The sequence below is a fragment of the Zeus faber genome (genome assembly GCF_960531495.2).
Source record: "Zeus faber genome assembly, chromosome: 20".
NCBI classification, from domain to species: domain Eukaryota; kingdom Metazoa; phylum Chordata; class Actinopteri; order Zeiformes; family Zeidae; genus Zeus; species Zeus faber.
Window position 1 is genome coordinate 3418623 of NC_137207.1, and position 27643 is coordinate 3446265.

Genomic DNA, 27643 nt, shown 5'->3' on the forward strand with positions numbered 1-27643 from the left:
CTGATTGCGGCACGCTCGAGGTGTGAAAACTGAATCGAGAGGAATTTCGTGTTGTGCCGTGTGGTTCAGCTGGTTGGAGGGGAACAAAAACTGAGCTGAGGCCCATCCTACTTTGTAGTCGTTATACAGAAATACACAAGGACGGTGCAGAGCTCTTTCTAGAGGCAGTAATGCAATGGGGGCACAGTGTGCACCAGGTGTTGGCTACTCGCTGGTCAAAATGAAATGTTTGAAGTATGGCAGTTGGTGTTTGCCGCTGGTTAGTAATTGGGCCATGCTCATCGTCCTACCGAAACAACTGTATGATCGTGTATTCTCACTCGCTAGGAACAGGTCAGCAGGTGAAGAAAACCGTTACACTTCTTGCTCTCATTCCCAGCGTTAAACAAGGAGAGTAAAATCGCTCGGAAAAATGGCTGGTTTTAAAAGTCAGTATTCTATTTGTTGGAGGGAAGGAGCATAAGAGTATGTAGAGTAGAGAAGACAAACCAACCAACCAACACCAACGACACAGCCGAGCTACTTTCCATACCAGGTATCTGGGTAGTAGCTGGTATTGCAGACAGCCAACGTTTCCATTTAAGTTCATTTTATATATTGTGGAACTGACTTTGACCTCTTTGCCCATGACATTTCTCATTGATATAGTTCCAAGACTTTGTTCCTGGTAGTGTGCGCACGCACGCACACGCGCACACACACACACACACACACACACACACACACACACACACACACACACACACCATTTTTCCCTAGCCCCTAACGCACAGGAACCTGGAGGCTCATTAGTGGTTTAATGCAAAAACCCATGAGGTACAGCAATATGAAAAGGAGCTGAATCCATGTGGACCGTGGAGAAAGATTCTATTTGATGGGGACTAATTGGACCAAATTGGCAGCTCTTTTGGACTAACACACACACAGACACACTTACACTTTTTGTCGGTTGAGACTGATTGGTTTGCAGACAAATCCATATGAAGAAGGCAGCAGTTATCTAGGAGGTCCTGGATCTAAAAAAACAAAACGCAGAAGGCGTAGCAGTAAAACAAGCATTTTCTGGGACACTGAACTCATCTTTTGTGTTTCGTTTTATCGCTATAAAAAAAAAAAAAGGCACACAATCTATAGCAAAAGTGATTTGCAAGAATCTTCAAAAAAAAGTGCAAAATAAAGATCGACTCCAGAAAAGAAAGAGGGGAATAAAATAAAATGAAACAATTGGAGATCTCTCTCTCTCTTCCCCTCTCCCTTAGAGAGCGGGGTTATGGGCAGTAATGAGTCCCTGCGTTTGGTTTCCGCGCAGGTAAGACCCGCTTTGATCTGGAGGTGGTTTTGCGAGGGGATGGTGTGTGTGTGTGTGTGTGTGTGTGTGTGTGTGTGAGGGGGTAAGTAGCAGCATCTCTTACAGAGAAGCGGTAAAGCCAAGTCCAGGCAGAAAGGAACACGTTAGTGTTCGTCCCTCATATTCTTAACTGAAAAGCGTGTCGTACCTCCAGAGCTACTCCAGAGTTTAATAACGCATAGAGTTCTTATAAAGCATACAATTTCCGGGGGGGGCAGAGGGCGCATTTCCTTCCTCAGTTGGAGAGCGCGGAGCTGTTGGTGGGCGAGGGGCTGGCAGCTGCGGGGGCATGGGCCGGCGAGGCGGACAGAGACGCCTGCGGGTTGACGATCACCTGGATGACAAAGTCCCTCTGGATCTTGGTATCCTGGAGGCGTGTCTTGTCCGTGAGCAGCTTGCCGGAGAAGAACCAGCGCTGGTGGGCGGCGTCGATGTCCTCCTGGGCCTGGAGCTGCTTCTTCAGCAGCCCGATGGCGTCCGCCATGCTGGCGCTCAGGCGGAGGTCCTTGCCCGTGGACAGTCGCACCTGGGGCGAGAGGAAATCATTGACTTCACCAGGTGAACAAAAATCCAGGTGTCCGATGAGAGAAATGCTTTTGATTGAGATTTGATTTTTGGAGAGTTAGTCATCATCCATCTTCTGCGACACGTGGCAGGAGTGTCGAACTCAAACGTACCAAGCGCCATGCTGGGAAAGTAATACTTAGGAATAAAGAGTATTACCCTGTTATTCCTTGAACACCTTTGAGTATTGAATACTGAGCGTTTCAAATACAGCTACATTCAAAACAAACTGTTGCTTGGCCACCATGACTCCCAGTCAAACAAAAAACACGATGAGGGGACAGGATGTCTCTTCAATATAAGGATGATGATATGTGAGGATACAAGCAATGATATCAAGATCATACAGGTGATCCCAAAACATTTTCCAAGGTCTCTATGCATCATATTAGCTTTGTGTAAGGTCATATTAAAATCCCATGTGTTGACTTTACAAACTCTGCATTAATTGGGATTTGTACTTTGACTGCCCAGCGTCTGCCGAGTCTGAACTAACCCACCAAGTGGATTAGAACGTGGTCATGGTTCAGCATATTCACCATCCATTTAACTGAACACCATAGAATATTCTAAATAACTTACACTACCTCCCCAAAACACAGTGAAATCCACCTGTTTCTTGTTTTCACAAATATAATAAAGATTTCACAAAATCTGAAATAGGGTATTTTAAAATTTTCAAATATATTTTTGACATTAAAAAAAAAAAAAAAAAAAAAAAAAGGTGGCGGTGGCAGGACCTCCGGACCTCTGGTTAAGACCACTGTTGTAGATTTTAGGTTAAACATTTTCTGGCCCAATGACAACAGGGACACCCAGCACCTCATCGGGAATAAAGTTAGGAGTCTATACGCAAAAAGGTAGCACCGAAACTGGATCACCTTGAGCTGAAATTCCTTTTTGGGTGCTGTGGGGGGCTCAGGGCTGTCGCTGGGGTCCTCGTCGCTGCGCTCTGATATGAGGTTGATGGGTGGGGCCAGGCAGTACACGGGCAGCTGGTATCTGTTTCCCAGCTCGTCATAGCACTCCGTCAGCGTACCTGGGAGGAGCGCGACAACAGAGGGCAGCGAGGTTGACGAGCCAAACGATACACGGGGGAGAAGGAAAGCTACACACCTCACAGCTGAGGCCAATCTTTGGTTTTTCAGGCGTATTTCATGAGAAGGCGTAAATGATAATGACGCCTTTACGTGGATCTCAGGAGAGCCTCGGAAGTCACAGATTGGACCAAGTCCCATTTAATCTGTTTCCCTTCCCTCCACAGCAGAAGACTCACGGGAGGAGAAAGTAGTGATGGATCTACTTTGAAATGGGCAAAAAATATCAGTTGAAAGGAAGATCTTGTCCGAACAGACTTGAATCCAAAATGCCATACTAGCATATTATTTTGTCCGCCAAATTAGTGTTTACTTACTGAAGTGTAACAGGCCCCTGAAGTCAGCTGCACAAGTGCTATTCCCTGTTAACTTTTGTGGATATAGGTGTACATATGTTATTTTTTATCTCATTGTATTTTTTATTTTTATTTTTTATCCCTTTCTTGACTGTCGTTTTCACTTATGATTTAAGAAGTCACAATGGAAACTTGAAAGATGGCAATACAGAAAAATAACGATTCTTCACTTTTCAATTTCTCTCCTACCTACAGTGTGGGCCTGTTGAGAATGTAAACATTGCACGGCATCGATTTACTATCCAGATTGTGAAAGTCTGCGTTTTGGGTTTTGGACTATTGCTGTCCTCTTCTTGGTTTCTCACAACTAGACAACTGTCCATTCATTGCCAATAAGAGTCAAACTAAACAATAAGGAAGATGTATAAGACTACACATGTGTTACGTGGTGAGTTCAAACATCGTTTCACCATTTCAATTAGCCTTTATATTTACTTTCTCAGCGGGCCGCAACTCAAGTCCAAAATAAGATAGCATTTGAACGGTACCAGGACGACATACCACATTCGGTGAAATATCATTGTATGCAAATACAACACACTAAGCTGGCAACCGTACCCCACAATGCATTGTGAGGGCAACAAGCTAGAAACAGTTGGGGAGTAAAAATTTATTTTATGTCAATTAATCGACACTTTGTTGATGACCATTAATCAGATTGTGGTAATGTCTTTGAATTTGCATCTCAGATCCTCACCGTGCGGCAGTGTGATGCTGGCTCCGTCCACTATAGCCTGGGCAAGCTCGTGGTCGTTGCACTCCAACGCCACGGCTGCGGCCTTGAGGGCGTCCCAAATCTCCTTGCGGCCCTCGAACGCCGGGGCTGTGTCCCAAAACTCGTCCCGCTTGCTGCGCAGCTGGCCTTCTGTCATAGGGTAGTCGCTCTTCCACTTGGGACGGTCCTTTTTCAGGGGCTCGTTCCGACCTAATCGGGAGACCGACAGAGACAAGTTAGACCCTGGGGGTTGGGGGGTAAAAGATTGCTATTTTTGCCTTCTTACAAGAATTGAAGTCGAGGCTTCAAGGACACGTTGGCTATTGTTCTCTTTGCTGTGCAGTCTAAATGTGTTGGGGGTGACGGCGCACAAAACTAAGTTGTGAACAATTTTTTACCATTTGAAACCAAGGGCTGTGCACTGGCATTTTTCCATTTCACCGACTGACAGGCTGGATCAGAGCGCAGAGCAGGCTGGCTACCATGAAACAGGCTATGCTGGGCAAAGCCCGTTTCATGGTAGCTAGCCTTGGGTTAGCCTAGCCTAGGATTACCAGGGCGAAACCCCGCTCTACTACACATTCATTGCTGTCATAGCGATACAGGCCACTAATACCCAACTAAACTCACAAATGCCATGATAATATTGTGGAAGTTATTCTGGTTATATCTTGTTTTGTTGTTTGTACTGTACAAGGAGTATGTACATATAAGTATGACCCTAATTGCAATGGGAAAGAAATGAGAGCAAAACAGAGGAGGAGCAAGAGGAAGATACCCTGTTCAAATCCAAAGGGTCGCCTTTCCTCCAAACAAATTATTTATAGTGCAGAAGGCTTTAAAGGAGGAGTTTGGAAGAGGCAAGGTGGTGTAGGATTAGTGGCCGCAGCCTGAATGAAAGCAATAGTAGGTGCAGTCGCACAACGTCACATAAATAAGGCCTGAACAATATTTACAAAAAATTAAATAAAAACATTTTAATGCTAAAATACTTTTTCTTTTTTTTTTTTTTTAAACCTAAAAATATCTTGATATTTAATCAGTTAATGACCATGGTTTGGGGGTGGTGCAGTTTAATACGCTGGTTGAATCCCCATGACACTATTGCATTCACATAATACCCCAAAATAATTCCCCCCCATCAGTGACTTTGCGTCTGGTCGTCCTGATTAATAAAGTGCATCGTTGAACTTAAGTAGGGCTTTCTCATGGATGCAAAATATTTCACCTCTGACTTCTGATTCAACTCGCACCTTACAGTTCCCTGGGGTGGCAACCGGGGGAAAAATAAGTTTGGGCAATATGCATACGTTTTTAGATCAACTGTTTAAAACCTTCTTCGTTAACTTAAATGTTTATCCAATGCAGACTCTAAACCAATAGCCACCGGATATATTTACACAACACAGTACGCAGCGTTTGTATCAAACAAGTGCAGACAAGCGCTTTAACGCATCCCAACAGTTAATCTCCAGTTTAATGTGTGAATAGTGCTTAGACTAAAGGACAAGGGATGGAATGCATTTTCACTGTGTTTTAGAATCAATATTCAGGTTCGATCCTACCATCCGACTCTTGCAGTACTCGTGGACACATGAAAATATCAGGAAAGGAAATTCCTGTTTCATTATAGCAAACAAATCGGGTTGGACCAAATAAAACAAAACCAGCATCACATGTTTGGCTAAAATATACACTGTTTAATCTTATTCAGCCAAATATACTCTTTTGGATGAGCATTTCCATGGCAAACATTCAGTGCATCCCTACCGGTTAAAGGAATAGAGTTGAGCAGTTGTGAGATTCAACTGTAGACCATGTAGGGCTAAAGGCTCATTTTAATGTGAAAAGAACAACTCAAAATGATAAAAAGTATTCCGATTGGGGAAAAGAAGGCAGCCCCTGCCATCAAGAACACCACCAATTTGAAAATGATGTTCCATTACCTCCAGACGTCTGTTATGAATGTATGATTAACAATTAAATATAGAAAATCACGAGTTGAAACAAAGAGACATTTATGGATCACTTAATGGTATGAAATTGATCAGAAATTAAGCTTCAAGAGAAAACAAAGTGGTAGTGAGGTAAGCGTAATGGGTAATGCCCAAGAGGCAATCTTTTCCATATTAACAATAACAATTAACAATATGCTGTCTTCATGATATATATGGTATGTGTTTATTGCAATAAAATCTCAACTATTTTGGACATTTGGCATTCATACTTCAAACATTTTCACTAAACTGTTTTTGTTGATGGCGGTGCATTGTAATCACCTTCCTTAGCCAGCTGAAGAAGCACCAGTAAGATCTGTCAATATAATCTTTCGTTACCTTGTTTCAGGGAGATGGTTGATAAAAGAGTTAAGTGAACATACATTAGTAGAAATTGCCATTATTTCGCCCTCGCATGTGAAAGTTCACTGATAGTTTGTGGGCGGTGGAGCAGAACAGTAGTCTTTTTGCTCTCCATGGGTAAGTTTCCATAGATATTGATGGAGTGCAGATGGTTGATTAGTTTGTGTGTGTCCTGTCTTAACCTCCTTCACCATACCATCCAAACAGCTCCTCAACAAGGTCAACCTGCACCGTTTAGGTGGATATTGCTTTAATCTCCAAATTTTGCCATCTCCATCAATAAAGGTAAATAATGACCTGGCACTCAAGACTCTAAACCAATAGCCACCGGATATATTTACACAACACAGTACGCAGCGTTTGTATCAAACAAGTGCAGACAAGCGCTTTAACGCATCCCAACAGTTAATCTCCAGTTTAATGTGTATCTGGGCTTCATAATATATTCTGATAAATGGTTTGTTCACTGGAGTCCTCAACACGGTATTAAAACTCTTCTCTAGTATATACAGTATGGAGGAACCAGCATTGTATTACATTACATTACATTTAGCAGACGCTTTTATCCAAAGCGACTTACAATTATTCAAACACCGATGGACGCAGCCATCAGGAGCAATGAGGGGTTGAGTGTCTTGCTCAAGGACACTACAGCATGCTAGCAGGAGGAGCCTGGGATCCAACCAGCAACCTTTAGATCACTAGACCACCAGCTCTACCTCCTGAGCTACCGTCCCCCGTAAATGTAAATATAGTAAATAGCAGCAAGTAAAACCAAGGTGGTAATTCCAAGTTTATGAACACTAAAAATGTTCAAAGAAAGGGTATAGTCAAGAGGATCCCACACATACCATTCTCTTCCTATAAGGAAGAGGAAGTAAGGTAAACTATTTGGGAAAATCTTTGTTACTTTAGCACCAGACATAGGCATACTGATTTTGAAGTGAGAAATTGAAATACTTCCCGCCTACACTTCACCTTAAATCTCAATCCAAACAGCAATTACTTCATTTCAAAAGTGGCATTGTATCAAGGAGAAAAAAATAATTACATAAAAAAGGTATGCGTGACCCAGTGTCACATTCAATTTCTGAGAAGAAACAACATTTAACTGGCAAATGAAGGCAGAAGGTTTAGTGAAATATTTCCACTGACACAAAACAAAATAAATTAGTGTATTTAGGTTACAGTGTGTCTGGCAGGGCCATATCAAAACTAACCACATTGTTACGCAGACAAATGAGGCAATAGCTGGGCGTTTTTGTCACAAGGGGCCTGTTAACGACATCCCAACATGATTCAAGGATGAGTCATTGTGTTTATGAAGTGCAGCGTTCAATAGAAAAAACAATTGAAAAAGTTGCTCTCATACTTGCATACTGCATTTCTGAACATTATAAAAAAAGACAATCATGTGGAGCCTTAAGGTCCAAGTAGCTGTTTAAGTGGATGTAGCCGTTACAGAAACATAAATGTACATATAGTTGTCTTTGCGCTGCACACTTGTCTCACAACATATGTCTCTCTCTTCCCACAATGCAAATATATCCAGGGTGTATTCTCTGTTCTCAGACTCTGGGTCTGTTACATACATACATAAATTCATAAATTCATTATCAAAAGTATGTCATTGTCCATCCCCTGAGCATGCAGCAGAGTCGCAAGCACTAGATTCTATGACTTAACTTTTGCAATACCTACAACAGCCCACGCTGTTTCGGCTGCAATCTCCTTGAAAATCATGAAAACATACTGTACATAAAACACAACCCAAGGCCCTACAAGTGGCATCTTATCACATCTCCAAACCGGTGACCTCCGCCTTTTGCTACTAGAAATAAAGTCCGCTGCACCTCCACTGTACCTCATACAACCCAACAACTTATTTGTGAAAAACATAAAATAAAAAATAAAAATGAAAATCAGCAAACAAACCCCACAGACACTGAAACTTGCTGCATGCTGAAGCACACCAACTGGACTGTCCAACACTGGACTGAACACACAGAGTCCCATAACAACAACAAACTTCCTTGTAGCCAACTCAATTGACCAAACCCCCTCCCCCCCAAAAAAACAAAGAAACACCAGCTACCAAATTAACCTGACACTGTATTTGAGCTGTGGAATTCAAAAGGACATCAGACATAACAGGTTGGGTGCATCTAGGCCCTGTAGAATATCTGGTGGTTGAACTGCTGGGCCGTGCAGTAAGACAAGTCGTGACTTGCCTCTCTTGTAAGGAAGAGTATTAGGGCCATAGAAATAAAATAAATACCAATGTGTTTCGAGAATCAACTCGGAATTTCGAGTTTAAAGTACAAATTTCGAGAATAAAGTCAAAATAACCTTTCGAGATTGAACTCGGAATTCCGACTTGAGATGCCTGAGAATTTCTAGATTTTTTGAAAAAGGAAATTGAGTAAAATAATATACAAATTAAATAAATTTATTTCCCTCTCCATTTGTCCTTAATTACTTTTCACATGTTAACAAATAAGTGATGGGTTTGTATGAACCAGCTGCTACCGGTACAGTATGTCGATAGTGCATAAAATTAGTATTTCAAATATTCTAAATCGATATGTATAGAACAATTGATATATTTGACAACACTTCTAGTCTGCATACATTTTTTGTTTATCAGCCCCGTGAGTGCAGGCATCGGGCGATGCTGATTATCTCAAAATGCCAAATATCCACCCGATTCATTGGCCGACCGCTAATTATGACGCATTGTATTTAGATGTGAGAGGGCTGAATACTTTAGGGGGTCTTGTCTTTAAAAGTCTTTTCAAAGTCTTCTAGTGTATCGTAGGGATTACAAAACAGAAGAAACAACAACACACGGTTTAAATCAAACACAAAAAAAGATGTCTGCCGTAAACTGAAGGAACAGCTGTCGGAAATCATCCCTGCTTAAAGAATTGTGTTCACTTGCAGAAAGGGTGCAGGGGAGAGCATCCAGTACCTTGATACAAAAAGGGGAGGTTTGCCCAAACTTGACTTTACTTCAAACTGAAGGTTGTTAAGTTTTCTCAGCAATGCTGGTTAAGGAATAACAAATAACACAGCAATGAGACATTTCTGTTCCCATCGCCAACAGAGTGTAGAAATCTTCAGTGCACCGGCAGAATTTCTTCAAACTGCCGAGTCAATCCACACTGCCATGACATAAGAGCTCAGCAAAATGACATGGAGACTATTCATTTCAGCAAATCGTAATGTTTTGGTGGTGACCTGTCATGTTGACCTTATAGTGGCTTTGCCATCCGTTTTTGTCCTTTGTAAATATTGCATTTGCTCGGAGTGAGTGCTTAAGTGGCACATGTATGTTAGGGTTAATACTCCCTGTTGGTGCCCCTGACCAAGGCACTGGCAAAAGAGCTGGCCTGGAGTTGGCCCCTGCACTGCGGCTGCCCACTACTGGTATAGGATGGATCAAACGCAGAGGACAAATGTTGTTTTATCGCACTTTAGATATTCTATTGTTCTATTGTAATCAAAGCAGGACATAAAAGAGAAAAGGTGGCAGTGAGCCAATTTTTATCTTCATCAGACTCACCTGGAGAAAAGGTACAGCAACTAATGGAGCTGAATCAAAGTAGCTTTTGGAGAATAAATAACATGGCAGTGAGTTGGTAACATCTGAAACATCCAAACAATGTCTGTTGTTAATAAACCCATATACATTTTGTTTAATCCAATAAGGCTCTGCTGTCCAGTAGTGATATTTTAGGCTAGAGCGAGATCGCAAATCATTGGGTTGAAAAGCATAAGGTTCAGCATATTGGGATGGTGGAGGATAGGTTCGGGACAAACTTTTTTTAAAAGGATAGCTTCAATATTTTTCTAGCTAAGCCTTATTAAAATGCTGGCTCCCATCATTTATAACTGTTCAAAGCACAACCTCACTGAACACATTACGATTGACAAACTATTGGCAAGCTCTGCGGCAGCTTCTTACTGTGATTAAGTGGAGTCAAATTGGGACATAAAGAAAAGCCTTTAAAAAATGTTGAATCTCCTGGTTGAAAATTGTAAACTCACATTAGTCACATGTGGATTACTGTATTTTTAGTGGTACATTTCTCAATAGTACCGCATTCAGCAAAGTTAAGCTATGACCAGTTATGAATGATGGTAACTAACATTCTGATAAGGCCTGGGTTGAAAAGTTACAAACCTATCTGTTAAGATTTTGGACATGTCTCATCCACACCCCCCCCCCCCAAATAAATAAATAAATAAAAAACCCACCTGTCTCACTGTTAACTAGCAAAGAATTCCCTCAAAAAGACAACAAAATGTGTAACGTGAGTCAAGCTTCATACATATGAAAGAATAATAATAATAATAATAATAATAAAAATAAACACTTGTTCCTCAGTGTCTGTGGATTACGCTCCTACTTCTTATGAGACAAACTTTGCAACTCTTTCTGGTCCAATAAGTGCAATCTGAGTCACCGATTGGATGCTTGGAAGACAAATAAACAAAACTGGTTTCTAGATTTATATATGGCTGACAGCATTGGTGATAAGTTGAACAGAATTAATTTATTATGAAATTACTTGAGTGGTCAGTAGTAACAAGGGCTAGGTATTGGCAAGGACCTCACAATACAATACATATCACGATACAATTCGTGTCACAATACATTGCAATATAATACTTACTTTCCCAAAATGTTTAAAATCGAACTGAAAATATAACTTACTGACAAATTGAGTCAACACTATTTAATTTAAAATTTCCATTCCAATTTATGAGAACAGTATTTGCACAATGCACACTAAACTGAAATGTAGAAGCCACAACACCATATAACGTGCATATTAAGTATTCTTATGAACAAAATTCATAAAACTGAAATAGTATGCTGTAAATAAACTTAAGACATATTGCAAGCCTACATGTAACATGTTTACTGTAGTTTAAGGCCTATCTGATCTGTCTAGCATATCTTTAGCTTTGAGTAACTTTAGGCCTGTCTGAAGTGAACACTGAACAGACTCTCCGACACATGGATACAAGAGCAGGCCAACTTTGTCTCCAGGCTTTTGTTCAGGAACAGAATTTGATCAACATGGTCTAAGGTAAGTGCACTCCTCTGTGCTGTGACTTTATCCCCTGTGGTAGAGAAGACTCTGAGGAGACACTCGTGCCTGGGATACAAGCAAAGTGGAACAACAAGTGGATACTCGCTCTGCTGTTCCGTCCAGCGGATTGGCTGCCAGTGGCATGGGAGCTGCCTCTTTGTATTTTGTCATCTCCTCCTCCATCTGGTCCTGTGTGGTTTTCTTTGCAGCACCAGGTCTCACTGTACCATTTGTTTGACCAAATAGGTCAGCTAGAGTGCAAGAATCCCTTGATCTCTTGGATGGGGTTGCAGAGATGTCCTATTGCACAGGACCTTGATTGCCCTCCTCCGGCACAACAGCCACATATGCCTCTGTCTACACTCCAGTCCAGTCTCTATGCTGAAAAACAGCAATACACCAAATTAGCTTTTGATTCTATATGAATTTGTGAATCAGTAAATAAGCCCAAATAAAATAAGTGACAATTCAATAGGCCAACATTAAATATTCAATGTTTTCATGCAATATAAATGTTTTACTATCATTTGCCAGTATTTATGCTTTTTAAACTTTTAAATTTTAGAATTCATGTTTTTAAACTTTTACTCCAATTCTTTGGATTGGTTGTTTCCCCATGTTTCTATGTGACAATGTGAATGGATATTTTTTCAAATATTGTATTGATAAGTTTTGACAAAGCAGTCGAATGTTAAATGGCATAGCTTACCTGAAATAGCTACTGGCTCCCACTCCTTGCAGCTTCTGCAATGACTAACATACTGTAGATGCTCTGGAGTTCATCCCCAGACAGGAAAGGCAGAGCCTTAAACCTTGGATTCGTAGCTGAGGACCCAAAGAGTCTCCTTCTGGTCCAAGTAACTTCTAACGATCCAGGCATATCGCAGATTTGATTTCCTTTGTCATGGTAGAACCACTGGGGCTCTTGTGGATCATGGATCAGCGAGGTATAGAGTGGTGACACAACCGACAGTTCTTCTCTGACATAAGTGTAGCTACCTTCATGGGCTTCATAGCCATGATAATTTCTTCAGCAGATGTTATGTCTGACTTGCTGAGGGTACAGTCGTCCTTCTCAGTCTTCCCCACCTCACCTGAGAGGAGGGCTGCAGATGGCTGGCTGCTGCTCCAGGAATCACTGCAGCCTGTAGCTTGTCATAAGTGCTGTTCCATCTGGCAACAATGTCAGTCATCAGTTTGTGTTCGGGCAGCTGTAGCTTTTGTATTTGTCGCAGTAGGTGGCTGACGGTAGCGATGCGTCTCAAAAAGCTGGTTAAGCGTCTGACTCTTCCTGGCAAGCGTGCGACTGTTGGGAGCTTCAGTGCACGCTGTGAAGCCAAATTGAGGGTGTGCGCAAAACATTTCAAATGCAACATCTGGGCTAGCTGCGGTGGTCATGTTTGACGCGGTGTCTGTTACGATGGCTGGGTCCTTCCCTTTTATGTCCCATACCTCCAGTGCGGTTTTCAGTAACTCTGTAACTCTGTTACTACCAGTACGGTGCTTGTGCGTTGCTTGTCTGAAAAACATGCGAAAATCAGTTCCCATTCCTCAGACATATGGTGGGACTGGGACGTAATCATAACATACGATTTGGTGGTTCTTGATGTCCATCCGTCCATCCTCTCTCTGCAGAGCTAAGAGAGGTTTTAACAGTTTTCTTCACCTCTTCGTAAATCCCGGGCACAGCTATATCCGTCATGTTTCGGCGAGTCGGGACCACAACTCCTTAGTGTTTACAGTACCATATGACTAAAGCCAGGGTTTTCTACTACGCTCTACAGGCGCAGAGTTCTACAAATAACAAGCATCACCGGCTCCGTAATCATCTGGGGTAGATGGAATCTTGGAGGTAACTATCCAGTGTAGTTTGCCTTGGGTCTACAGGTTTTGGATGAAGTTGTTGCGCAATTAATTTTATCTGCGTGGTGTCTTGTTAAAGCAACACTATGTAATTTTTCCCCCTTAAAATAACAGCTTCTAAATCATTTTGATGGTACACTGACTGGTAATACTGCCCCCCCCCCCCCCCCCCCCCAACTCCTGTTCTTGCACTATGCAACTTCTGTGTTAAAGAGTGTTACGCTATACTGCACTTGCTTGATCAGGGTTTCTGTTAACCACCATTTTTTTGCTTTGTAAAATTTGTATTTAAAAAAACAAAACAACAAAAACGAAAAAAAAAAAAAAGATAAATTATAAACTTGCCGGTCAAAATGTCAGATAATAATGGTCATACAAAATGTAGCCTCGGCACCTCCCCGACAGCCCGGCCTATTACAATTGTCGTTGAATCATTTTGAGTTCATATCAGTGAGATTTTGTTATCATTTGGTCTCATTGGGTATATCTTCCGTACGTCAATAACAAATACATTGCGTGATCCGAACACACTAAGGTGATAGGAATGAAGGAGATATCTTCATATCTAATTCTCACTTGTATAACCCACTGATCATGGTTTCCCCTGTATATTTCTGTATAGTTAGTCCTTGCTGTGTCTATAATTCCCCGGCGTGCATGAGGCCACACCACACAGTCTCTTTTTTCTCCTATTTGAGTGTAGAGATAAGACAATGTGATACTCCTTCGTCTCCACACAAACTTTTAATTGGCAGGTGCATAGGTTTTGAGACATCCAGAAACACTCCTTTCTGTTCCCAGTTAAGGCATATCTACTCCAAGGCACTCTTCCCTGTTCCTGTATAACAAGGAGACAGTCAGGGCATGTCTTCTATCTTGCACCTGTGCCGGACTGTACACTAAGGTGCCCAGTTGTTATTAAAATTTACCTAAAGCTTTCAGAAGTCATACTTTGACTTATTTCTCTGCACTCATGCACGATCTCAGCTGACAAACCAGCAGGGTCCCGGGAAGGCCTGACCCAGAGAGAAAATCTTCCACAGGACAGCTACACATAAGGTCCCGCCCCTAAGCTATGTCGCAAATCAGTGGCAGAACTGCTTTACAGCAATATTTTATGTCACTGTGCTTTATGTTACCTGCATGTGGTAACGAGTGTAAACAAACATGGATGGAGGAACGTGGTGCTCTATGAAATTACTCATTGGATGGATCATTACAACATGTGGCTGTCTGCTACCGTGCCACGACAACATAAGGTGAGGGTTGACGGCCAAACCACCAAACCCGAGCAGATTTTTGTTTGCCAATTGCATTTTAATATATGTAGAAGACACAGGTAGAATCAGTACAACGTAATTTGAACTACCAGCATTGGCCTCTGGCAAAAATAAGATACACTTACACCCCCCCCAATTAAAGCAACTAGCTCCTTTTACTTCATTTTGAAGGCAATTTCTGTTTCTTCTGTTACATTCTACGGATACGCATCCAATTATGACTACTGTGTGATCGACCTACACCTAATTTTAAATCAGTTTAAGGCATGAATAATGTATCAATACGAGGGGCTGGATAAAGTATACAGTGTTGTGGAAAGAAAATATTGCAATACTCAGCTGTATTGATTTTTTTTTGTGCAGCCCTACTTATAACAGAACCAGTATTAGTGAAAAGAGGTTAGTAGTAGTAGTTAATATCACTTCATAATATTTTAACAGGCTATTCAATGCTGTTTCCATCTGCCACAGTAATGCCACGTGTTTTGAATTTTACTTTACTTGTGGCGTTCCTCCAGCATATCATGGTCAATCACAGCACACTATAAGGTAAAAAAATAAATGTATGCATTGACTTTTGTGTGTTGATTAAATAAAGCAATCTTAATCCCCCCGATAAACAGGCCCTGATAGGAAAGTCGTTGAATAGCGCTGGTGTATTTGGAATCCAATAAAACTGGCTGACAAGCCTAAACCATGACACATCGCACGGCTTTTCCAATAGACTTCTCGTAACTGCCTGAGCCAAAGTTTGGAGGCTAGACTTCCCTTTAAAGTGACAATCCCTAAAAGTGTTTATGTTAGGTAGATATAAGAACCACAATTCCATTCAAAAGTGCAACCGTTTCCCTCGTACTTTGTTTTCTCCAAAAAAAAAAAAATGCCTTCTTCGGATTGATTTGTTTTGGGTCCCCCGCCCCCCCACACACTTTTGGCAGTGAAGGCAGTTTTTTCATCCGAGGGTGCGATCATTTCATTACTTAGTTTAAAAAAAAAATGTTTTTGCAAATGTTTATCCATATCGACATTTTAGCGACCACCATTATCTGCGATGGCTTTATCTAATTCGCCGTCGGTGCCTTCCACTTCTCGCGTGTGCCCTGATCTTTGCCTTCTCGCCGGGAAAGGCGGACCCCGCCACCAACAACAGGAACACCACAAGGACCATATGCAGAATGCAAATACAACTGATTATGACGTGCCAGCTAAACAAAGTAATACATATGGGATTTTTTTTTTAATAGAAAATAACGTCAAGGATCACCCCTTTAAGACATGCCATAATTTTACCTCCCCGTTTTCGGTGCGCCCTTCCGCCGTTCCTGGAAGCTCTGTGGCCCGGTGTGTCCTCCCGTTCCCTGCCGACACATCCTCCCATGGTTATCGCGCTTGGGTTCAGTTAGAAGCTAGCTAACAGGGCCAGCTAGCCGGGCTAACGCCAGTACACACAAACTTTTCCACACACTCGGTCACATTTCCAGAGGTCCGGCACTTTGAAACACATGGCGTCGTGACAACGCGTGTGTCTCTCCCATCCCCTCGGCGTGCCTCGCCAAACTTCATGCGCTGTCTCCACAAGATTTTAAGTTTCTACTTTTTTTCCCCTCAACCTCTTTAAACCCACCCACCCCCCCGCTTCCTCTATTATATGTTGCTAAAGCTGGCTAGCTAGCTAACGCTCAACTTTTCACGCCTGCGCGTGCCACGGGCAGGTATCAGATTCTCTGACGTCACGATTTCCGTAATGACGACAATGAATTATTAATGCGGCGTTCCTGTGGGGCTCGGAAATCGTTCATCCCGGCTCTGAGTCGGTCGTCCCCCACTTCCAAGTTGAATGTGTTCCATGGCCTCTTGTTCGGGAAAACATCGACGCCCGCAGCCAAATGCCTGCGTGTTTGCCAAACGTGTGAAGGAGCTAAACCGACGGAGTAGTTTTAGAAGTTGAACGTGCTCTCAAGTAAAAACCCACGCAAATGGAGCCTTGTTCACCGGTTATGGTGCGTTTCACTGGTGTCAGGCTCGGTAAACTCGGACCCGTCGACCGAGAGCCAGCCCTGGAATTCCGACTTAAATTACCGTCTATTTACACGTTTGCCCGAGTTCTGAATTCCGTCATTAGTTGTAAACACATTCTCGAGATACAAATTCATGTGTTCTGTGTTTTTTGTTTGTTTAATTCAAGGAAATGCGTTAGGACCACAAGGACTATAAACGCGTGCGCATTCGGTATTGTAAACCTTATTTTCCTGCTTTCAAAATATGATTTGAACATTATTGAATCTTCACTGCGTATGAAAATGTCTCTCTCTCTCTCTCTCTCTCTCTCTCTCTCTCTCTCTCTCTTACCTCTGGAAAACTCTGGAGGCTTTTGGCCTCAGCCCTGGTCTGATAGCCATGATCCAGGTTTTGTACCAGGACATCGAGAGTATACTGAAGATTAATGGAGGGCTGAGCGGCCCTTTTAAAGTGCGTAGAGGGGTGAGACAGGGCTGCCCCCTCTCAGGGATGTTGTACTCTCTGGCCATAGAACCATTGCTGTGTCAATTAAGGACGAACATCGAGGGTGTGTTTCTAAACGGTCTCGAGAGAAGCCACATTCTATCAGCCTATGCGGACGACGTCATTGTCTTAATAAAGAAACAGGACGAAATCAGCAAACTGGAGGGGATCGTCAGGGACTTTGGGCTGCTATCAGCAGCGAAAGTCAACTGGGGCAAAAGCGAAGCGCTGGCTGTGGGCGGATGGAGGGGGGGACTTTTAAAACTGCCAGGAGGCTTACGGTGGCGAAGGGATGGGTTTAAGTATCTGGGAGTGTTTTTAGGGAGCGAAAGTGTGGTGGGGAAGAATTGGGAAGGACTGCTAGGAAAGATACAGGGCAAGCTAAGAAAATGGAGGTGGGCACTGCCACAGCTGTCCTATAGGGGCAGGACGCTCATTATTAACAACCTGGTGGCCTCACAGCTGTGGCACAGAGTGGCCTGTGTCCAACCACCAGACCTGCTAGTTAGGAAGATACAGGCCGAGCTGATAGACTTCTTTTGGGGGCGGAATTTCCACTGGGTCAGGAAGGAAAGGGTCTTTCTGCCTAAAGAGGAAGGGGGGCACGGTGTGGTGGACATCAAAAGCAGAGTGGCAACTTTTAGGTTACAGTTTGTGCAGAAGTTGTTAACGGGGTACTTTAACGTTTGGAAGGACGTGGCGGGCTTGGTCTTAAAGAGGACTGGGAGGATGGGACTTGACCGCTCGTTGTTTTTAATGGACACGAGTCTTCTAAACAAGTCGGGCTTACCCCGTTTTTATCAGGAGCTTTTTAAAGCATGGGGGTTATTTAAGAACAGGAAAAGGGAGGCCGCAGATTCCCTCCACTGGCTCCTGGAGGAGCCGGTGATCGGAGGAGCCAGGCTGGATGTGCAGGACGGGGCCACTCCAGGACTGAGGAGCATCCTGAGGGAGGCGGGGGTCCTGACCCTGAGGCAGGTGGTGGCGGCGGCGGGGAGCGACCTGCAGGACGGCGAGGCCATGGCGGAGCGGCTGGGGGTGAGGTCCACCAGGATCGTACACCTGGTGCTCAAGCGGTGGAGGGAGACGCTCACGGAGGAGGAGCTGGCCCTGCTGAAGGAGTACGGCGAAGGCGCGGAGGAGCCAAACTCGGAGGATCCCTTCCCGGAGATGACCCTGACCCCCAACCGGGAGGGGTCCTCCGGGAAGCTGCTGCACAGGGCACGTTATGCAGAACTGGACCTGCACACAGCCAGCGGGAAGGCTTTTTACAAAGAGTGTGTGGTCGTTTTAAATAGGAAGGGACTGGAGGGGCGGCAGGACACTGTCTGGAGGGGACGGCTCCAGATGGGGGGACAGGAGGAGCCGTGTTGGAGGAGTTTTTACAAAGCTCCCTCCAAGAAAAGGACGGGGGACCTCCAATGGAGGGTCCTACATGGAGCCATAGCTGTCAACAGCTTTGTTTCTGTTTTTAATCCCACGGTCGCAAATGAATGTCCATTCTGCAAACTGCCAGAGTCCGTGTTTCACTGTTTTGCAGAGTGCGACAGACTCTTAGAGCTTTTTAGTCTTTTAAAGGAAAGTTTTAAGCTCTTCAAGGAGGAGTGGTCCAGAAACTGTTTTATTTTTGGGGCTAGATACTACAGGGCCAACGCAGAGAAATGGCGACTGCTTAATTTTCTAGTAGGGGAAGCGAAGATGGCCATCTACCTCACGAGGAGGAACAAACTGAGGGGAAAGGAGAGTGTTTTAGGAAGAGTGTTTGTAGCGCTGGTCAGGGCCAGAGTCCTGATTGATTTTAACTTTCACAGACTGATGAAGAGTCTGGACGTCTTCATCAAGCTGTGGTGTTTTAACGACGCCATCTGTTCCCTGGTGGAGGACGACCTGTGCTTCCAGTCTGTTTTTAACGTGTAGGACTCTGTTAGTGAACCAAGTGTGTTTGTTGTATTGTCTGTAACTGTGAACTAGAGAAAATGTTAAAATAAAGATGCTTTAAAAATCAAAAAAATCTCTCTGTCTCTCTCTCTCTCTCTCTCTCTCTCTCTCCCCCTCTCTCTCTTTATTTGCGCTTGCGCACAGAAAGTAGTTATGAAAGGTTCGACCCTTTGTTGAGATTCAGTTCTTGACGAGTCATTACGTTCGTCTGACTCTTCGTTCATTTGATTCAGTTTGTGTGAAGCACGGATTTGTGTTTGAATAATACAAGTAATTCATCATCAAAATAATGAATTGGACCAACACCCCCCCCCCCCCCCCCCCAATTTATTTACTTAGTACTCAGTTTATCTTTAGTTTACGAGTCGAAGATTCTCCCGCTTGCCCGAACGAAACGAACAAACGACTCACTGCGGTGGGACCCCCCCCCCCCCGAGGCATCTATTCGCTTCGAACGAATCGTTCACGGCCTTGCATCACCACAAACTTTTTTTTTGCGCATGTGCACACGCTCGGAAAGCGAAGGCAGCCCAGGCGCGATGGCCGCAGACGGTGCCCTGTTGGTGTCTCTGGTGGAGGAATTTATTTCGGGACTGCAAGACAGCAAGTCTAGTGACACGGCAATCGGTAGCGTGATTTTCACCACACCTCTCCGGAGAGGCCTGATTTTAACGAAGCCTTAGCGGGGGTCGCTGCGTTGTTGTTAGCTAACTCACTGCTAGCTAAGTTAGCATTTGAACATCCTGTGCGAGCCAACCGCATGTTACAACACCCACCGGCTCTTTATTTTATTTATTCATATGAAGAATAACCCTGTTTATTATGAAGCACGGTCCAATCAAGACACGTCCAACTTTAATATGACATTACAGATGAGTCGCAATTGAGTGTTAGGTGACTTGAGTTGACCTGTTGACCTGTTATCTTGTTTTGACAGTCCTGTCATTCACTCTGGGACCATGACCCCAAGCAGTCCTGCACATATATTAACTGTTGGCATGTTACATATTAACTCCTATGTTGTCACGTTGTATATTAAATCGTATCTTGTCATGTCGTGTATCAACTCTTACGCTCTGATATCCTGTACCTTAACTCAACTTTGTTAGTAATAACTCAGTTATAATCGTTTTAATTCGGCATGGAGCTTAATGGCCATAGCTCCTAATTATTCCTTCCTTTGCAGGTGTTAAGACTCGGCAGTTCACAATACTACAGTTAGTGGAAGCACTTGGGTAAGTTATCTACCACCGTGTCACCATCCCTGCCAAAACAGCTATCATTTAATGCCTATGTCAACCTATGACAAACTGGCGTCACTGTGTTCATTGCGGCTGTTCGCAATGGAAATTTTAGGTGACGCAATTATTTGTTATGCGAATAATTGCGATCAGCCATCGCAAACTGTCTATTTCATTGATTTTGTGCAGCTCTCATTGTTTAAGTTTAAAATGGTGTGATAATGCACGTCTACCTATTACTGAATTTCCTATGGTTAAATAGTAGTCAAGTGTTTTGGACATAATTTGCAGTAATGCCATTGATTCCAGATTTACAAACGTACCAGTCCTTGAGTATCATTAACAAAGTAGTTCTGTCTATTCTGTAATTGTATGAACAATTGTGCTAGTCAAGTAGGCGATCTGTCCTCATTGTGTTCTCTTTATAGACTGAGTTTAACCAGTTCCCAGCCTCAAACACGAGCTCGGGGGGTCCAGTTGCTATCCCAAGTCCTCCAGGAGTGCTATGGAGACCTTTCTGAGAGAGAAGGTAGGCCCCCTCTGTCGTTCTCTGCATGTGTTTCTTTTCCTCTCCCATTAGTCCTTGTACCCTTAATGTCTAGGCAGCTAAATTAAGTCAAACAATCATTGTTGGGGAGAAGCAAAGGTATAACAGAACTAATGGTTTAACTACAATTTCCAGTTGCATGTGGATTTTAACTGTCTTATTTATTTATTTATTTATTTATTTATTTATTTATTTATTTATTTATTTATTTATTTGCATATTTCCTTAAAAGATTGAGGTAGCGTGAGTCAATTCTACTTGTTTCATTTGCCCAGCCCCAGCAGGAAAAATAGGGCTTCATATTAATTAAAGAATAGGTGTTTTAAATTGTTTTGCTGCTACATTAAACAACATTAAAGCAACATTAAAATATGGATAGATGGATGGGTAAATAAAGCCCCTCGAGTTCCTGTCAATTGCATGTGGATGTGCAAGGCACGCACATCCACAGTATTTTGTCAGAAATGTAGACCCTGTGTGTCTGTGTCCACAAGTAAGTACCTTGTGGCCCATTTCTGGCGTTGTCTTTCCACAATAAATTGTTCTTGCGCAATAAAATGTCTTTGCAGTCATTTTTTGACAATTTGAGTTTAAGATTTAAAGTATAGTATGTTGGTTGTTTTTTTTTGTTTTTTTTTGTTTTTTTTCTTTTCATGTAATGGCTTCAGTGTACAGTAGTTGTACCTTTTTTAAGTAGCTTTTTAGTTCAGTAAACTACTTTTTCTGTACTGATGGCTTTTTTTTTGCTTAACTCTTTTTGGTGTTGAGTAATTGCTAGCTTCGGTTACTACATTTTCAGAGTACATTCCCCAACACTGCAAGTCATATTTGCTTGTGTCAAAGCACAGGGAAAGAAAAATATTTTTTTTCCCATACAATGTCTTAACTTGCAAATTTTGATTTTGCATACTAGGGCTGTCCAAAATAGAAATGTGCAATATATGCAATGTGCGATAAATGTTTTGCAAATTTGATGATGATATGTTATGCAGTATCAGGCCAACAGCTTGGAACTATCATGTCAGGAACAAAGTTTTAACAGTTGCTATTTCAAAAATTTAGTATAGTGTGTAATATATTGAATGTACAATATTTAAGTATGGTATGTCACTATAAACCTAGAAATTCCTCTTGCAAGTCCCAGAGCTGTTATTTATTCACATTACTTCTCTCTCAGGTGAACTGCATAGTTCTCCACCACAGTTTGCTGGTGACGTCACAGGTGTGAGTCATTCTCTCTGCCACAGCGCAGTAGCAGGATGCTAGTCAGTCAGCAGGTCAGTCAGTTAGTTTCATAACTAATAAGAATGGCGAAGTACTCTAGCTTTAACAATAAAATCAAAATAAATAACTTGGCTGAGGCCATAGGCTGGCAGTGACTGCACAAGCACCTGAGAAGCATGATGGCTGTCTTTTTCTAAGCGTCTCTCCGGGTCTTGTTTCTAAAGAGTACACAATATTATTTTTTAGCTTTTTGATTCCAATTTCGGGGAAGGAAGGGTGCAAGAGGCAACATGAGGAGGAGGAGAAGGAGTGGGGGAGAGAAAGGCAGGGCGCAGTGACCACTATGTGACCACTTTGTTCACATTTTTTGTTTCATACAAGTAGGAAACTCAGAAATAAATCTAAAATAAAAACACTCTATGTTTTTATCTATTCTACTTGCCAAGTTACCATTCACTACAGCACTGGCTCTGTCCTGTCTCACACCTGTGACGTCACATTCAAGTTCGAAGGCAATGTCCGATTTTTAGGTGGCCATGGCTAATTACATTACAAATATGTCCAGCTGTATTTCTAAGTAAGAGAAAATAAAAATAATTTTGAAAATCAAATAGGACTTTTGATTTAAATTTATTTTAGTTGGACATGGACCAGTGTTCCAGGCACATGTAAACAAAAGTCCCTTCACCAAATGGCTTCCATCAGGCCTGACCCCCATGCTGAGGCTAAACCAGGCCACAGGATGAACTACTTATTTGTTTCGGAATTCCATGTGTTGCTCTTATGGTCTTAATTTCTGCGGCAGTATCAATGTTCACTCTCACAGATGTTCACAAGAAAGATCCAGATGTGGACATGACCATTCTTCCTATAGGTCAAATGGAGAAGTGAAGTATGTCATAGTCTGTCAATGTCATCATCCAGTGCTGCAATAGAACTTCATCCACAAAAAAAAAAAATTGCAGTTTAACTAATAGTTTAAGTATTTGTGTGATCAAATTTTCATTGTACCACTTTTCATCTATTCCTATACTGTGGCTCCCAAATTTTGTTATGGCAAGGCCCTTTTGGCAGACTAATAAGCCACACCTCCCCCCATCCCGAAAAAAACCCCCAAAAATCCCACACACTTATTACAAATAACAATAATAAACCTGCCCTACAACATAGAATGTGGTGTCTAAGCAGTATTTTTTTTTCTCCACATGTAATTCACAGTTGAAGTGCTCATTGGCTTCTATGAAAACAGGCTGAAGGACCACTATGTCATCACACCATATGTTCTACAAGGCTTGAAAGCACTGGTGAGTGCCATTTCAATGTGACAGAAGCGGTTAAATGTTCCATCTTCATCTTCGGTTTACAGGAAGTGATGCATTTTATATGAACGGAATCATCACCAATCTCTTACAGTAGAACCTGTCTATCCGTACCTCACTTAGACTTGGGACATGACTGAACCGGTCAAATGCACATTGAAAATGTTATGGGGGAGCCATATTACACAACTAGCTACAATTAGTGAGTTACTTTTAAGTTCTATCAGATTTTCAGGTGTTTGTTGCTGAGAAGGTTTTAACGAGTATCTTGAATTTTGTATTTAAATACATTTGTTTATCTCTGTTTAATATGCTATGTAAATGGATTTCAGAACAGTTTTCATGCATATTCATTCAAGTTCCAGTCAACCCAACATTTGATTCTTCCTAATCTGCATCATTCGTGTGGTTCTAGTGTACTTTGGAATTGAATGTATCTTATTTTATTTTTTTAAGCAAGTAACTGGGTAAAAACATCGTTCCTCCCCCCTCTTTGCCAGACGCAATGTACAACGTTGCCACCTGGCTCTGCTGTGTCCATGCTGAAGTCACTGTTCCAAGACGTCCATGTGCAGGTGAGCCAAAGGCGCCAATTTAAATGCATAATGTCCACTAGTGACATGTGGATAAAAATTGATTTTTTAATTCGATATTTTTTTCTTTCTTATAAGGTAGTAATAGTGTATCGATTTAAAGTTCAGTTGCTGAAATATGGCTCAATTCATTGGTACATAAATGTATCGATTCATCCGAAATATTGAAAATGAAGTAAAACATGACATATGAACAGGAAAACTGGAAAATGTCCACATTCTCCACCACAAAATTTTAGTTTGAGTAATCGCTTGAGTAAACGCTCCATTATTGTCCATTATCCCCCCCGCCCTCCTTATGTTTAGAGAAGACTGGGGGGGTGCATTCTGAGGTGCCCCCTAAAATCTTTTCAGCCATGAAACCGGGGGTGTTAAGTGTTCATCATCTGGGTCTTGTTTCCATTAGTCCCTAATGCTGGCAGAGCGAGCCTGTGTCTACAACATGCTCATAAACCTAATGGACTCCAGAGAGGCAGGTAAGAAGAAAATAAAATACTATATGTCATAGTTCAACTATATGATACAATTGTATATTTGGTATGTATTTTAATTGTACCGACCATGATACAATTCTGTTATTGGAACCTAGCAGTAAGGGGGTTGAAAATGAGACAGCTAACATCTAGAACAATAGATGAACATAGAGAACAAGACTAATCTCTCTCCCATCTTCATTTAATAGAACTGAAGGGTCTGGGGGCAGATTTTGTCTTTGGCTTTGTCCAATCAATGGATGGCGAGAGGGACCCTCGCAATCTTGTGCTGGCCTTCCAGATTGCCAAGAACATTGTCCACCAGGGCTACGATATGGGTCAGAACTCACCTACCTCCTATCACTTCTACACATGCACAGTTTGATCACTCCTTTGTTCTGTTTGGCATTGATCCATTTTTTCCACAGGTAAATTTACAGAGGAGCTCTTCGAGGTGACGTCCTGCTATTTCCCAATTGACTTCAGCCCCGTAAGTCCCTGTTTACTCAGCTGCTGCCACCTGAAAAGCAGATGAAACCTGATAGCGTAGCAGACGGTACTGTCATCACAGGCCTCTGTGACCCAAACAGGAAACAATAACACCGTGACTGTTTCCCCACTTCTGCTTTCATCCACCTACGTCATAGAGCGTCAATAGCGACGTTGTTGCAGTCGGCTAACCTTTTTCATAAGGTTAATACGATAAAGTTGTACAGGAAATGTTTTTGTTTGCGGAGGATGTATAAAGCATAGCCACAGCCTGTCTACAGAAAAACCTATTGAGACGAGATTAGATTTGAACTGACTGTTCTGGCATTAACATTTGGCTGCCTCCTGATCACATCCTGAGATACGGAAGACATTGCACAGAACTTGCTTTCAACATATCTGATTTTGGGCTTTTTCAATTTAGCTTGGTAGCAGTTTCCTGTTATGAGGTTTGGCTTTGTCATGTCACTATAGCTTGGCATAGGTGATCAGTATCTGCTTTACAAATCTAAGCTAGCTTTGTACTTGAATGTCTAGCACAGCAGACAGTTAGGAGATGTACACGAAAGCTTGAATTATGGAAAATATTTGTCATGTATATGACGAATGTAACGATGTACAATTTTATTTTTTATTTTTTATTTTTTCACAAAATAGAGGCAAATGTAGGTGTTTTCATTTTGCAGGTAAAAAAGGCTATTTATTTTTACATGTCAGCCGGTGACACTATGGGGGGAGTCGTCGTCTCTGCCACAGAGCAGTAGCAGGGTGCTAGTCAGTCGGCAGTCTTTCTGGATGCTCTCCCAATGGGCTTTGGGGTTGTGCGTCCTACAGACTGTATTGTACACCATTCATCTTCCCATCAATCCTGACCAGATTTCCAGTCCTTGCCGCTCCCATAACACGATGCTGCCCCCACCATACTTCACAGTGGCCAATGTGCAGTGTTGATTTTGTCATACAAAATAATTAAATATCTAATGAAATTGAGATTTGGCAATATCTTAATTTCATTGTGATTCTGAAAGTAAAAGTTAATATTGAATTTAAGCCCAGCCCTATTTTGATATATCCCGATAAGAGGTAATTCTTTTTTTTGTGGATATATATGTAAGAACATGCTTATGATTAGGGATGTCACAATTCTGATTCAAAATCGAAAATCATTTGATTTTGAACCTCAAAATCACAAGCCGGTTTTGCGATTCTCCCAGTATTTTTGAGGCTAATATTGCCCGATATCTTTAGTTTATATCCGCGATCAGAGAAATCATGCTTCTGCTGCTTTGGGACTGAGGACACTGACAACAGGCGGTGCACTACTTCCGCTGCCCCAAATAGCCCTGCCTCTCTCAGTCACTCACATTAAAGTCCTGCGTACGGGGGTTTTGTTGTAAAGTGCGGGTTTGTGGTGCAGCAAAGTTGTTTTCCTGCTCTGTAACTTGTTCTCCGGCTCCATCGCTAGCTCTCTTTGCCGTTCCCCCATAGGGAACAATAGTAATTCCATGCAAGAGCTAATGCTAGTGCCTTAGCCCTTTGATTGACCAACGTCACCGTGGGCCAGCTCGGGGTTGGACAGTGAGTGGGTGATGTGATTGGTGACATCACAGTCTGAGTCATCACGGCGCTGCCCATTTGTTTCCCCAGAGTGGAGCCGCTTTTCATTTTACCTTTCCCTCAGCAGTCTAGCTGAGTCAGATTTCACTTATCACGGGATGAAAGTAAGGAGAGAGAGAGAGAGAATGCTCTAGACCTAAGGTTTACACAAGACGATGGCAGAGGATTTGGTGTCAAAGGCAAAAGTGTAAAATGTCCCTTGTTACTGGTAACACCGGTACTGTCATGAGTGGATTTGGAAAGTGAGAGAAAGAGAGTTACACCCCTACTTATGATATGCTAATATGATCTTATAAGTTTTCCCTCTTCCCAGCCTCCTAATGATCCCCATGGCATCACCCAAGAGTTACTCATCCTGGCTCTCAGGGCGGTGCTCACTGGAACGCCACTCTTTTCTGAGGTAAGTTCCCAAATGCATTTTGATAATGGAGTTTCAAATAAAGTGTGCACATACAGGCAATGGACAAATTAGCAGCTATGCACATGAACAGAGTTCAACTTTGAAGTATGCAAATCACACAATGCAGCTGCAATGCTGAGTCATATCCGCTGTAGAGAAGCACAGAACACTTTGAAATATGAGTTTTCAAAGCAGCATGAGCCAACTTGCAGAGTTCACATTTGCCAAAGTCAGCACCCAAACTACAGATTCATAACCTGGTGTAAGGAGCACAAAACCGGGAGCCCTGAGCAATTGAAAAAAGTAATATGGTCTGATGAGTTACCTTTCACTTTACAGCCTACATACAGGGTTTAAGTTTGGAGGATGCTAAAGGATGCTTTCAATCCACTCTTGGCAACAATGTTTGTAACTGTTAAACATGGTGGGGGATCTGTTTGGTATGGGCAGTCATGTCTTGTAGTCATCGGGTCCAATAATTGCGCTGCATGGTGGTATAACATCCAAGGACTCACTCACCAACACAAGCAATTATTAAACACACCCCCATTTTCCAGGCAAGGCAGGCTTTGAGTAGAGCAAGGCGGAGTGTTCTCTAGACTTCGGCAATTATAT

At 42.4% G+C, this 27643-nt stretch overlaps 2 protein-coding genes across 2 annotated transcripts in view; one reads left to right on the forward strand and one right to left on the reverse strand.

Moving 5' to 3' along the window:
* Positions 1-1106: 1106 nt before the first annotated feature.
* Positions 1107-16284, reverse strand: ubtd1b (ubiquitin domain containing 1b). The gene is made up of 4 exons (XM_080020856.1): positions 15976-16284; positions 4063-4290; positions 2794-2951; positions 1107-1874 (listed from the first exon to the last, which is right to left on the reverse strand). The coding sequence occupies exons 1-4, from the start codon at positions 16061-16063 to the stop codon at positions 1584-1586; spliced, it is 765 nt and encodes a 254-aa protein (XP_079876982.1). The 5' UTR covers positions 16064-16284; the 3' UTR covers positions 1107-1583.
* A 3356-nt stretch (positions 16285-19640) lies between these two features.
* Positions 19641-27643, forward strand: part of mms19 (MMS19 homolog, cytosolic iron-sulfur assembly component) — a 31786-nt gene continuing 23783 nt past the window's right edge. Inside the window, exons 1-9 of the mRNA XM_080021790.1 lie at positions 19641-19752; positions 20312-20360; positions 20795-20895; positions 23356-23441; positions 23957-24031; positions 24456-24525; positions 24732-24860; positions 24951-25012; positions 26942-27028. Coding sequence (XP_079877916.1) covers positions 19665-19752; positions 20312-20360; positions 20795-20895; positions 23356-23441; positions 23957-24031; positions 24456-24525; positions 24732-24860; positions 24951-25012; positions 26942-27028 — 747 coding nt within the window. The 5' untranslated portion in view covers positions 19641-19664. The remainder of the gene's footprint in view (positions 19753-20311; positions 20361-20794; positions 20896-23355; positions 23442-23956; positions 24032-24455; positions 24526-24731; positions 24861-24950; positions 25013-26941; positions 27029-27643) is intronic.

Bases quoted from the DNA above. Each gene is read 5' to 3' on its own strand.
- ubtd1b (XM_080020856.1), bottom strand. From the start codon at position 16,063: ATGGGAGGATGTGTCGGCAGGGAACGGGAGGACACACCGGGCCACAGA. The intron at 4,291-15,975 runs GTAAAATTATGG...TCTCCCGATTAG, and splicing joins GGCGCACCGAAAACGGGGAG to GTCGGAACGAGCCCCTGAAA. The intron at 2,952-4,062 runs GTGAGGATCTGA...CGCTCCTCCCAG, and splicing joins CAGCATCACACTGCCGCACG to GTACGCTGACGGAGTGCTAT.